Genomic DNA, 14265 nt, shown 5'->3' with positions numbered 1-14265 from the left:
AGGGTGGCAACATTACAGATATTTAATGAGCAATAAAAGGAAACTTGCAAATAGAAGCTTGGGCTGCAGATGTGCAGTTACATTCTATGTTTAGGCCCAGGTGAAAAGAGAAGCCAAATATGAAATGATTCATATCAACATTTCTATAGGTTGATTTAACCACCTTGGGTTTTGTGACATATACATAACATCAGTAACAAGTCTAAATGTGTGGCTGATTACTAGCGATTGTGCAACATCCTGCTGAGCTAGAGAGCTTTGTACCTGCTGGGCTAAAGGAGCAGGTGACATTGTGTTGTGAGGCTTCATTATTTATAGATAAGGGAACTTTGGTGCATGTCTCTTCTTTGTTTATTTCCTTTAGTGAAAACAGTGTCAGCTCTCATTTGGGCAGTTTTCTCCGTGAGCTTCGGGACACCTCAGCCACTGGTTGCATAGGTTGCATTACACAGCGAACTACAGACAGCCCTCTGAGCACACCTGGCACTCCAAAAAAGGTAGCTATACTTTGAAACTGGGACTACCTTCTGCCACAGCATGCATACATATGTGTTTTCACAATTGTTATGATTTTTTTTTTTCAGGAGAGCCTTTCACCAACTTCATCATTAAAGTCATTCACTCAGACGGGAACTCAAACCAGTCCAGAAGGAGGACCAGTCTCAAGAGTCAAAGGTCATTTCAGCATCGGTAGCAACTCAAGCCGTGATGAGAACCCACGCATCTCTCCGAAAATGTCCCGGCGGGAGCGCACTGGTTCCAGCAGCACACGGCACGTGCTTCGGGGAAAGAGGGAGCGTGTTCATTCAGGACATACTGAGCGCCCTGCTGCTACAGAGGGCTTTCGCCAAGGTCTGGCCCCTTCAGTGGCAGAGTGCCTGAGGGCTGTCTTCTGTGCTTTTCTATGGCACGAAGGTGTGGTGCATGATGCTATGGCATGTGCCTCATACCTCAAGTTCAATCCAGACCTTCGAAAAAGCATCACAAAGAGAACAGTGACAACAGCACCATTGACAAAAGAACAGAAGGCTCGTTTCCGGCATTCAGTTGAAGTAACTTCACCAAGCTTGCTGCAGTTGCAGCAGCTGGAGGCACTCCAGTCCAATGAGCCATTGAATGAAAGCATGAAATCAAAGAGGGCGTTTACTCCGGCCACTACTTCCGACCAGGTCACACAAGGAGGAAGTTCCACGCAGGAAGATGTGGCTACAGACTTGCCTCGTGCCCTGCGCTTTATTGTACTTCTCTGGGAACAAGTGACTGGTGTCTGCAAACAGGCCATCAAAGATCAGGTGGTCCTTCCAAGCCTTTTCTCAGTCAGAAAAAACATTAAGCACGTTGAGCAGGCACTTGCCAGGGGGTCGGAGCGACAGAAGTCGAAGAAAAAACGAAACAACTCTTCATCGCTGGTAAATGGTCGTTCCACTAGTGCAGTTGGCAGCGCAGTCGGTGGTGAAAAGGAAACAACGTGCGAGCTGTGTGGACTCTCTTTTGTGCCGGCATCCCAATACCAGAACAAACAGGCCCATTCCGGATGTGGTGACGGTGCTGGTGTAAGGAGCTTTGGCGCTGGCTCCGGAAATCACCCGTGTGGTGGTTGGACTGTCGGCTATGGTGAAAGCAGAACTTCAGCAAGCGGCTGGCACCACCTTTGTGACCGGTGCCGGGAAAAACTGTGCCAGGCAAGTGGAGGTCAGCGCAGCTCCCTTGCAGGCTGTCATCGCACTAGTTCTATCTCTGCTGCTGCGCGAGTTGCATCACCCGCACAAGACACAGTTCACCACAACATAAAGAACAATGCCATGTTTTTGCTGGAGCTGTCCAGCTCTGGAGTTAAGTCTCGGCGCAGCGGGCTGCCAAGCTTAGCCGAAGCAGATATGCTGCTGCCGCCCAACCAGTTTGCTACATCTGGCCCCATTCAGTACTTTAACATGCTGGGACTCTCTCTCGATGCATTGTCATTTGGGGAAGATTTCGTGCCATCTGAACCAGGCACATCAAGTTCACAAACTGCAGAAGTCGATGCTGAGTCAGTAGCTGCCCTCAACGGGAATGAGGCGGCAGAAGACACCTTTGCAAGCGAGAGGAGTGATGAAGCTGGACTGGGTCCTACTGTTACCGTAAGAGGTGGTGGCAGGGTGTTCCATCGATCGGTCTCTGTGGGTCTAACGCACTTGGACTGGGCAGAAAAAGATCTCGCAGAGGTGGCCATTCAAGAGGCAAGGGCCTTGGTAATTCCACGAAAAAGGAACAACAGCAGTGGAAGTGAAGGTGAGTGCTAGATTTGGATGTGGTGCTGTTCTGGACACGGCGCATGCAAACACGGACACAAGAGAGAGATCAGTAATAATAATCATAATAATATTTGGGGTTTAACATTCACCTCCATCGAAAATGCAGTCGCCGCAGCCAGGATTCGATCCTGCGACCTTCAGGTTAGCAGTCAAATGCCATAACCACTAAACCAGTAGTTCTCAGCCTCCGCTACGGTGTCTCTCAAAATCATATGGGTGTTTTAGGATGTTAAACCCCACATATCAATCAAGTATTCGAGATGAACGAATAGGTGTATATTAGCCCACATATAATCCTTTTAAAAGTGATTTCATTGCCTTGGAGGGGTACTAAACAGTGAAAGCACCTGTCTAACTGTATTAGTTTGCATGCAACTACCTGCAAAGGGGGTTTCAAAGCAGTAAAGGAGTGCTAAGCCGTGAAAACACTTATCCAGGGGAAAACCAATTGCTGCGAAGCCTAACTTCAAGGTTAAGTGAACATACCACCCTCACGTAAGTTTATCATTTTTTAAGTTTATATGGTTGCTATACAGGCTTACAGCTTGAGGTATAGGAAATTTTAGAACTTGACATATCTTACAGGTTATCACTTGCATTATCCCGAAAGTTAAATTCTCCTACTATTCAAAGTTGCTCCCACTTTCTTGAAAAAAAAAAAAAAAAAAGAAAAAGACATTTGTCCAGGCCTTGTTTCAATCAAAAAAAAAAAAAAAAAATAGGCCATCAGAAATATGCCCATTTTTTTTATAAAATGTGGTGTGCAGTATTTGAATTCGATTAAAAATTATTCGATCAAAATCACTATTTGCTTCAGCTTCAAACCTATATTTGCACAGGCGTACACAGACAGTAATCTTAGGTGTGTGTGTGTGTGTGTTTTTTGTGCTTTTCATGGCATGGGGTGTGGTCAGTAGCATTGCAGCCTATTTCTTTCACAGCCTGTTTGAGCTATATTCAGGCAGTGACATGTTTTTTTATAATCCTACAACAGACAAGATAGAGCGAAAACCGATTTTTTTGTTGCAGGCATGTCATCTATACTGTGCCAGCCATCAGCAGCCCTTACAAAGTTGGTCTCAGTGGAGCCAGAAGCCTGTGCTACTGACCTGACTGTTCAGCGGCCAGTCATGCAATTTGTTCTCCAGCGTCATGACCTCGAGAACATGCGCTTTGCTATTCAGCAATCACTCAGGAAGGCTACTTGCCGCATCTATGCAATGCAGGTATGGTTTTGCTGCAGCTTCTCTGGTGCCGAGCCTATAACTAATGGGGGAAGTGGTTCAGACCACGGCAACATAGTGGCTGCTTTATGCTGCAAGGCTGCTTTCGTTTACAGCTTAAAGTTGCTGTTCACTTTGTATAAAAAGGCCTCATACTACCCAGAAGTCAAAATTTAGTTGTGATGTTGCAGTTATGCATGAGTCTACAATGAACACATTCCCCTGAGAATTTCTAAGCTGTGCTTCATGAGGGGAGTGCTGCGAAAAGGAACGAGTGCACATACTTGCCAGAAGACAAGCGGGTATCTTGAATGACGAGCAGACGACATTTTGATGTCACGACAAAGGCTGAGGTGATTAGGATTGCCGAAAGGCGCAGAAGCAGATGGGACTGTTTGTTGGAACTTGTGGGGTGCTCGTGGCTCGTGGTACTGCCACGTTTGGCACTGTTGACCTTGTTGGCATTTTGAACTCAATCTGCACATTTACTTGGAAATGTTAAAAAAAAATAATTTTGCCGGTGGTTTAGGGGCCCTTAATTGAAGGGTCAGGTGAATGTGATTGAGGAGCATCCTAACATTAAAATAAGCCACTGAGCTCAGTCTGCTTCTGTTGGACAAAGCCATTTATAAGTTTCTACTGCCTGTTCCTAAATAAGCCTTTTTTTATGCATCAGGCCTTCAATTGGCTGCTGCGCAATGTCACTCAGTCCACCTGTTTACACGACCTGCTGTGGTGCCTAGTAGCAGCCATGTCTCCCCCCGTTCCGGAGAAACCGGAGGAACACCCCCAAGGCAAAGAGGATGCAGGGCAGAAGAAAGAAGTTGTAGAGCAGGTATGATGCATGGCTATGGATATTTGAAGTTTAATGAACCAGGACTGCATTAGAATGCTGTGAAACTCAATCGTGTACAATTCTATGAAAAGGCCCTTGGTATTCCTTGTTTATGAATGCTAACGGTTTTGCAGAGGTCAGTAAGTCAGTTTATAGATTGATGAATTGCTTCTTGAAAACAATATTTGCATTGATGTCATAGTAAGAGATCGGTTATGACTAAGGAACATGAACGCTAAGCTTGTTTTTATTGATTTTACATTAAAACCAGGGGTGAGACAGCTATGCATATTGCGCATTTTTTATACATTTCTGTTTTCCTGCTCCAAGCTGCTCCAAAAGCATAAAAATTGCGTAAATTGTGCCAAACTGCTCCAAAACAGCCTCGAAATTTATAATGTTTACGCCAACATCAGCTTCAGTAGGAGAAAAGGCTGACTGCACTAATAAGACGCACCCAATCATGTTTTTTTTTTACTTTGCACCTTTCTGGGGACGAAGGCTCCCATGGTGCCACCATAATCTCCTCTACACTGTTGCAAATATGCATGACCTCGCAAAAGTGTGCTGCCAGGCATCGAGCGTACTGCTTCTGGTGCTGCTTCAGGCTGTGTGTTCCGTTACCACTGCCGCCTAAATTAAACCACTGAGCGGAGTGGCGAGCATAGCGGTGTTGACTCAGGTTCTTTGTTGGACTGTAGTTGTGCGTAGTGCGTTCCTTCGGTCACTGCGGTTTTCATATCGACGCTGCTGCGGGCAGTCACCCACGCAGGCGCGTTTGCCGTGAGTGAGTAAACTGTGAACGTGGAGTCATTTCTCTGAATGCGAAGCGTGTCCTGGATGCTTTGGCGCATGCATATGGGTTATCAAAATGGGTTCTGTGAGTGACACAACACATGCAACCCATTCCCGGTTTACGCCCATTAGGTACTAATTCATACAAGCGAGTTCTCATTGCATCTGAAAAAGATATCACATTCAAAATCGCACATCGGTGTCTGCAGGTAGAGAGAAACACTTAGTTATTTGTGAAGCCGTGGTGACAGAACGCACATTCAAACCATTTTAAACGATATTAACGGAAACCTCGGCGTTTTATGCGCGACTCATGACGTGGCACAGTTTTCATGAATGGCGATTTGCTACTGCTCTGTGTTCCGTAATCGAAACTCGCAACGAGCGCTTTAAAAGGTGTCGCTGCGAGCCAGCTCTGGGCTACACGCGCTTTTAGGCTTAGCGTTATGTTCGATCGGTTTTTCGGTACGCGGCCGTGGTCGTTTCCCAGTGGGACTTAATTTTCCTTCTTTTCTTCTTTTTTTTTGCAAGTTCAGCACTTCATTTACGTGGACGCGAATTTCGTACCTGTGCAGTGCTAGGGTGTTACACGAGTCACGGCACGGGCGGCAATCGCATGTCGATGTATTATCAAGAGTTCTACATTGACGGCAATGACTTTCGATATTAAAAAAAAGAAAAGAACTGGCCGACGTGTGTTGTATTAATAATGCGTAGTTGCTCGCTTGGAGAGGTGTTATCAGTACCACACGTTTTATCATTCAGTGCCATACGCACGTGCTTTACGAGATAGTCGGTGCGGCGAGGTTTCTTGGCTCTCGCGCTGCACTCTTGAAAGGGGTCCTGCACGAGGTGAATTAGGGTGGCGATTTGGGCTTGTTGGTATGGTTGCATGATGATGGATGGTAGCGCAGACAACGAACACGGACAAGTGTTGTGTCTATGTGCCTTCTCTTGTCCGTGTTCGTTGTCTGCGCTACCATCCATCATCTGCACGAGGTGGTTGCGAACAGCGGTGCAGCGTACTTTTGCTGTCTATTAAAAACTCTTGACGCTATCATGTCAGGCTTTTTTTTTTAAGTGAAGGACCACTGTTAGTAAATTAGATTCTTGTGCAATCGCAATTTTTGAATTTCTTTTTGAGTGTAATGCGTTTTTCATTTTAAATGTTTCCGGTGAACCTATAGTTTTCAACAAAACCTTCTTTTGAATTATTATTTCACATGTTTGTTACAAGGGCTACGATAGGTCACATGGTACGTAAAATAAGGTAGTGCAGTTATTACCTGGCAATAATCTGTTTGAAAACTTTCTTCATAACTGTGTTAGTGTGATGTGTATTATAAGCCAATTAAAATATGCACTGGTGCCCCCACGTTGCTAAACATTTGTATTTTCAAGTTGGCAGGACGACATATTAAATGCCGCTAAATGCTTCAAAGCAAGGTTCTTCTGCTCCAAAATTTAAATTGTGCTGTTCCAAAAACTGCTCCGAATTTATGTTGAATTCCAATGGCGGAGTAGGTGCAGCCGACCGACTTCGCGAGCGAGCACTCGACTCTGGCGTAGAGCAAATCCTCCAAATCCGCCATCGGAACACAACCCGCCCTGCTGGAGCAAGGCGGAAGCTGCCGCGTTACCCAGGATACCTTGCGCGTGGTCTTTTCCGCTGTCTGTTTCCCACGTGGTTTACCAGCATCGCCGCATCGTTCGTTTGCTTGTTCAGCGCTATTCACCTGTGTGGAATGGATATCACGCCAAGCGTGCAACAGCTATTGTCCACGATGTCTGCTGTCGCTATCGAGTAGCAGAAGCATTGCCGCACGCTTTGCCGAGGTAGCCGAGCCGTCCATGCCGTCCGCCATTATCAACACAACTCGCGCCGCGCCAGCCGCGCCCCCAAGCAGGCAAACGTGTTAAAGGAAATGCGTCACGCTGAGTTCCGGTCCACTCCACCGATTTCGGCGGAGCAGTTTTTCCTGCTCCATGGAGGGACTCCCGCTCTGAATCCCCTCCGGCTCTCTCATTGGAACTTTTGACTCTCGCTCTCACTCTGTCATTGGAACACACTTACTCTGAAAGGAGCAGAAAAACTTGCTCCGACTCCGCCATTGGAATTCAATATTAGTCTCAGTCGTCTCACCCCTGTAAAAGCTCAGCACCCATACATCTTTGCGACACACATTAGAAAATTTCGGCCATTGTGGTGCTGTAGGAAGTCTTAAACCTGTTCAGTTCTGCCCATGCTTCTTTTAGATTGCAATGTAATCCATTCTGTAGGCCATAAGCTAGCTAGGCCCAAACAGGTATCACCAAAATCTAGGACCGTGTGAGGAACAGAAACATGAGCTTCAAATCAGCACATTGCATGTTCCTAATTTTAGTGTATTTTCTGACTGGCCAAGCCTGCTATCAAGGCTAGGATTATTTTGTTATAGGTAGCAAGTAATTTGATAATACCGTATTTACTCGATTCTACCGCGCCCTCGATTGTAACGCGCACCCGGTTTCCACGAAGAAAAAAAAAAGTAAGACATAGATTGCAACGCGCACCCACTTTTCTCGTTGGCCCGCACGATCACACCACTCGGGAAAACGACTCCTTTCGAGAGCGTCGTCCGTTGAAATATGAGGTACGGGGGAAGCTTGTGCCTATATGACGTGCAACGGAGCATTGCCGTCACTCTAGTTTTACCGTGGCTCGATGTCAGCACGCGAACTTGCTTCGCCCCCTTCTTCTCGACGGTTGTGGTGCCAGGCATGTCGAAGTAAAGAGGCGTCTGATTGGCATTCCCGATTGGCCCAAGCAGGTAGCCGTTGTTGTGCCGCAAGTTTAGGACGAACCTTTGAAAACTGTGAAGCTTTTCATCGTACTCCTTCAGAAACTTTTCGCATATGCCCGTTTGCCTTCGGAGGGAAAAGCCTTTAAACTGGCTCCGCATTAGCCCTTTTTCTAAGGCTAACTGCATAGCCTGCACTTGGAGCAGTTCTGTCGTCACGGGCCGCTGTGCCGCTCACTGCTCAATCACATACTCGCCGAGCAGCTCTTTAGTTTGCGGAAACCAACCCTGCTGTGGTACAATAAAGCCTTTGCGTGAATCTTTGCTGTCGACAATCTTCTGCTTTTGTTTCCGCCAGTTCCGCACGCATGTTTCGGGAATTCCGAACGACCGCGATGCGGCCCAATTTCCGTGCGTTTCGGCACACGCGATGACTTTTCTTTTAAAAGCGGCATCGTGGTGCACTCGTCGAGTTTTTTGAGTCGGCCCTCCCATGCCGTCGACGCTAATGCACTACAAGATGACGAACTCCTCAGCACATGTACGAAGTGCCGCACATGAGAAACACTTAGGCGGAAATGGCCGACGCGCCATGCCGATGCACGTAGAGGGCGGCCATTTTAGAAATGCCGATGGCAATAGAACGACCGTATTCATTTTATTTTTCCGTACTCGATTCTAATGCGCATGCGATTTATGAACTCGCTTAACCGGAAAAAATGTGTGCATTAGATTCGAGTAATTACGGTATATCTCTTTTTATTTTCTCACTGATGCTCCTCTAGCATTTAAATAAAGGCAGGCCAGGTTACTGAGAATGACTACCAGAAATTTGATGCAGCATTAATCAAAAGCAGCATTGGGTCAAACAAAGAAGTCAGCCTTTTAAATTCTCTTCCTTTATTCCTGAAATTTTCAGGATAAGGAGGCCCCTTGCGAACACCCCCTCTCGGACATGTCGCTGGCTGGTGAAGCATGCCTCGGGCCATTGCGGTCGGCCTTCCACACCCTGCTTCAAACGATCTCAGACCTGATGGTGTTTCTACCTGTCGGGTCATCCCTTCAGCAGATGGCCATGCAGTGCTGGCGGCTGCGCTTCATGCCGTCAGACCATGCCTTTCTGCACCGCAGCCACGTGTTTTCCAACATCTCCCGTATTCTCTCCCATACTGAGGAAGAAGCCACTGCTCCATCTGAGCTGTGTGCTATAGCTGGAACATCAGCATCTGCACCATCAGACATGGAAAATGCGTCATCTCATCAGGTCAGAATATTTGTGCAGCCTGTTTCCTTTATAATTGATTGCTTAGTGCTATGTACTAATTGACTATGTTTGTACATGATGGTGGTACACATTGGCCTGTATTTTTGTCACTACAACCTTTATAGGGCCCCTAAACCACCCAGAGGTCGAAATTCAGTTGTGATGGGGAAATTGTGCTCTACGGTACGATGAACACAGAGTCGTGAGAATTTTTTTAAATGGTGCTGTAATAGCATAGTTATAGTTAGGCGCGTTTGATTACCGAAACCACGATGATCTCTTTCTCCTGCGCTACCCTCCATGATATTCTCTCCCAAAGCCACTTTGCCCTCTCGCCTAGTGCCTCCCGTGCCCCTCCCAATCTCACACGGCGTACGTCATCTCTGACGAGCTGCTTAAAATGGCGTCTACTTCCGGTTGCCACGACTCCATCCCTTCGTTGACTCCATTATCTGCGTGTTTATCCGTGCTGGCCCTTGCTTATACAAATCGTGCCAGTGTGTACCCTGCATTATGCGCACACCTTCAAAGAGTCGAAAAAATATGGGCTCGTACACACGTACACGGGTGACATAACGAACATAAGGCAGCGTGGACAGCTGCTTGTAGACTAACTGGAAGTCATAAATTCTTGCTCGACCAATCACAGCATATTTGTGGCTAGCATGGATATTTGAAAAGTGCGTCAGAGATATTTGTGCGGCATGTCACGCAGAGGCCTGAAAGGTCCGAAAAGAAGGAGGGGTTGTTTCTTCAAATTTGTGGTAAGCCGGCGGCTCATAGCGTTGCCACGTGTAGAACCGTTGACTGCTGCGGCATTCTGCACGCAATGCACGTGTTTCTTGAAACGTTTGAAAAAAATATCGGAGGTGGTTTACAGGCCCTTAGATGTGAGTTGAAAAACACAACTTTTTTTTTTCAAAATTACATACCGTATTTACTCGATTCTACCACGCCCTCGATTGTAACACGCACCCGATTTCCACCGCGAAAAAAAAAAAACGTAAGACATCGATTGCAACGCGCACCCATTTTTCTCGCTGGCCCGCACGATCACACCACTCGAAAAAACGACTCCTTTCGGGAGCGTCTTCCATTTAAATATGAGGTACGGGCGAAGCTTGTGCCCATCTGACGTGTAACAGAGCATTGCCGTCACTGTAGTTTTACCGTGGACCGATGTCGGCAATCGAACTTGCTTCGCCCCGTTCTTCTCGACGGTTGTGGTGCCAGGCATGTCGAAGTAAAGAGGCGTCTGACCAGCATACCCGATTTGCCCAAGCAGGTAGCCGTTGTTGCGCCGCAAGTTTAGGACGAACCTCTGAAAACTGTGAAGCTTTTCATCGTACGCCACTGCAAAACTTTTCGCATATGCATGTTCCCCTTCGGAGGGAAAAGCCTTTCCTCTTCATAAAGTTAGTTAGCCAGCACCCGCTCGCTTTAAACTGGCTCCGCATTAGACCTTTTTCTAAGACTAATTGCATAGCCCGCACTTGGAGCAGTTCTGTCGTCTCGGGCCGCTGTGCCGCTCGCTGCTCAAGCACATACTCGCCGAGCAGCTCTTTATTTGCGGAAACCGACCTTGCTGTGGTCCACTGAAGCCTTTGCGTGAAACTTTGCTGTCGACAATCTTCTGCTTTTGTTTCCGCCGGTCCCGCATGCACGTTTCGGGAACTCCGAACGACCGCGATGCGGCCCGATTTCCGTCCGTTTCTGCACACGCGATGACTTTTCTTTTAAAAGCGGCATCGTGGCGCACTCGAGTTTTTGGAGTCGGCCCTTCCACGCCGTCGATGCTAATGCACTACTAGATGACGAACTCCTCAGCACACGTACGAAGTGCCGCACATGGGAAACACATAGGCAGAAATGGCCGACGCGCCATGCCGACGCACGTAGGGGGCGGCCATTACGGATTTGCCGATGGCAATAGATTGACCGTAATTTTTTTTGTTCGTACTCGATTCTAACGCGCATGCGACTTATGAACTCGCTTAACCGGAAAAAAGGTGCGCGTTAGATTCGAGTAATTATGGTACTTCTTTATTTTTATTTGTTTTAAAAGTATAGTTTCTCTACTTTCACGACAAAAGCACTGAATATTGCAATTAAACTTGGAAGTAGGTTAATATCACTTTTTAAGAGCTCAAGGTGGCCCTGAAAAACTAAAAGGAGCTAATTTTCTAAAGTCCCTTGCAAATTGTCACCTGGCTACTTGCCGTTGCATTTGTCATGAGGAGTTCACTAAAGCTACATGCTCAAAATAATCATGATTGTCAATCTGTCATGATGGAAAAAATTATCCTAAAAAGCTGTTGCATAGATGACTTATACAGTTGAACTCCACTACAACAAACCCTGCTTCTATGAAATTTCCGCTACAACGAAAAATTCATGAATCGCCCTCAGCAGTCCATAGGAGTCAAGGCATAAATATTTTTGCCACAACGAACACTTTTTCTTCTGTCGTCCTGCTTCAACGAAATTTCATGATGTAATTCCAGGTTCAGATACCTATTGCTATGCACTAAACCCAATCGTTAACATTTCGATTTATCTTCGGAGCCTGAAAACGCGTTAACGAAGTCTAAAACACGCGTTGGCACCACTAGAAACAGCTGCTGTTCAGCAAGCATGGGCGCCGCCATTGCTCGATAGCTATGGCAATGAGACTGCTCTGATTTTGCCACTGGCTTGCAGTAAAAGCAAGCCACTTGCTTTCTTTTGGGCCGCAGATGATCCGAAGCTGAAGCTCAGTCGCTCAGTTCTTGGTTTCCTTCACGCTGCTGCTAGGTGCCCCCGCGAAACGATTCCTTTTCCGATGCTTATCATTATGTTCGCGCTTGGCCAGTACGTTAACTAATCAGAGTGGCTGTTCGTCTACATTATGAACAAAATCAACTAGCCGCAAGTGATGGATGATAAGAATGGCATAGAATAATGCCAAAGTTGTCGCTCCACGATACCCTCCACGATACCCGATACGTTGACGGCGGACAGCTGCTGGGGTTAATGTGTTAATGCAGCTGCTTGGTTCATTCACAAAAGCACTTTTAGGTGTTTTTGCGTGCTTTTCACTTTGGCCTTGCTATGCATGGGTGACTATCGCATCGTGACGCTGCTGGGAAAGAATAAGAAGCAGCTGGCACTTTTTGAATTCTGACAATAAACTTTTTTTGTTTACCTAGCTCAGATCAGCTATATTTTTTCGATTTCGCTACAACGAAATTTTCGCTTCAACGAGATTTTTTCTGTACCCCGTCAGTTTCATTGTAGCGGGATTCAACTGTACCTTTAAAATGCATTTTTCACATGATTCATATGTGGGCAACTTCTTGTGTTTATACATCATGTTTTTAGTATTTATGATAGCCCGATTGGGATGAAATTTTGCCCATATACTCCTTAACACGCGAAGGGTGCAATTATCTTCTTCGAAATTTGATATTGTCTGTATAATTATTACAAACGTAAAATGAACAATTAGCATGGGCTGAGAATTCTAAGCATTTCACATTGCAATTTTTCTTGTTCATGAAAATGTTCTTGATAGTTATTTGCATTCTACAGTTAATGTACAGCAATATGAGCCATTGATCGCCGAGAATCATACATGTTTAGTAACATAAACAGTTTGTTCAAAACCAACTACAGTAATACCTCGTTAATTCGAAGTAACTGGGGTGGCGAGAAAGCTTCGAATTAAGCGGGTTTTCTAATTAACGGAACATACAAAAAGTTGGATGCAAACAACTTAGAACTATTCAAACTAATCAGTGCTCGTCGTTTGCTGTGCTGGCTAGCTTGCGGCTCCAAAGTTTATGTTCTTCAGCAATACCTGGTCTTTATTTTGCCATGAGCATGGAGGAAAGGAGGGCCTTGCTGCTGCTACCGAAAAAAAAAAAGAAAACGCGGTCGTGATCGACTGAAGTGTGCGCCTGCATAAAACAAGACATCTTCACTGCAACACAGTAGTGACACGCGGGCGGCATGTCACCTGCTCCTCGCTGCGTCAGCACGTCATGATGCGACCATTCGCACATTCTTTGTTATAATTATAGATTTAATTATGGCCAGTACAACGAAGATCACGATGTGTTTTGGCTGGGAAAAAAAATAATCTTTGAAACTTTTGAACTTAGTTTTTGAAGTAGGTGTTGCTGGCAAGAACTCCGCCAGCTGTGTAAAGAAGCGAATTGCTGGAGCAACCGGCAATCGGAGGTTGGCATGCATCGCGATTTCCGGTAAACTGCCTTTTATAATTTCTTTACAATCCCAGAAAGAAGAGGTAAACCATGACCCGCTGACGTTGCGAGAAACATGCACTAAGCTGTCCGCGTGTCACCGCTGTGTTGCAGTGAAGCATGGCTTGTTTTCCCCAGGCGCATATTTTGGTTAATCACGAGATCGTTTTTTCTTCGTTTTTTTTTTCTCTAGAAGTTGCGAGACTGGGGTGCTTCAGCTGTCACTCATTAGTATTGATACGTTGCATTGCCTTGTGGCAATTATTGGCTATCGTTTTTGCGGATTCGTGGTGAAATCAGGATCTAGAACTGGCACATGACACCCGAAGTTTTCGAATTAACCGGACTGGTGTGGCCCGCCGCTTCAGATTATCCACTATAACTTACATTGGAAAATACAGGACCGCAGAAATCCTTCGAATTAAGCAGGATTTCGGAATAATCGAGTTCATATTAACGAGGATTGTCATGGGATAAAACTAAAACTGCGTAACTTACCATAAAACTAATGACGTATTTGAAATCAGCATTAAAGCCTATATTTTTGTGCCCTAGGCTACAGATTAAAGCAACGCCTTTTCCAAATTGCACCTCCCCTTAAGCAATGTTGCCCATACTAGCCTTCAGGGCTAATCAACATGACTAAGCTTAGCTGAACTGAAATGAAGCTGTCATATTTCCATTATATAAGGTGCTGGTATAAATAATTACCTACCCTTGTTATGCCTTGTTGTGTAGTTATTGACATCACCTTTAGATTTCAAAGCATGTGGTTGCTTTGTCTTGAATAAGCTCACGTTCTAGGGTGGTATGCGATATGCCTCTCATAG

The 14265-nt window shown here is 45.9% G+C and overlaps 1 protein-coding gene across 2 annotated transcripts in view; it reads left to right on the top strand.

Annotated features, from left to right (window-relative positions):
* The window catches only part of hiw (MYC binding protein highwire), a 169108-nt gene that overhangs the window by 112531 nt on the left and 42312 nt on the right, over positions 1-14265 (top strand). For both annotated transcript variants that reach the window (XM_075882117.1, XM_075882116.1), the window contains exons 57-61: positions 365-497; positions 585-2271; positions 3324-3520; positions 4194-4352; positions 8847-9191. In XM_075882117.1, coding sequence (XP_075738232.1) covers positions 365-497; positions 585-2271; positions 3324-3520; positions 4194-4352; positions 8847-9191 — 2521 coding nt within the window. The remainder of the gene's footprint in view (positions 1-364; positions 498-584; positions 2272-3323; positions 3521-4193; positions 4353-8846; positions 9192-14265) is intronic.

The sequence above is a fragment of the Rhipicephalus microplus genome, chromosome 2 (genome assembly GCF_043290135.1).
Source record: "Rhipicephalus microplus isolate Deutch F79 chromosome 2, USDA_Rmic, whole genome shotgun sequence".
NCBI classification, from domain to species: domain Eukaryota; kingdom Metazoa; phylum Arthropoda; class Arachnida; order Ixodida; family Ixodidae; genus Rhipicephalus; species Rhipicephalus microplus.
The sequence above is the reverse complement of the archived record's forward strand: the minus strand, read 5'-3'. Positions and strand labels throughout refer to the sequence as shown.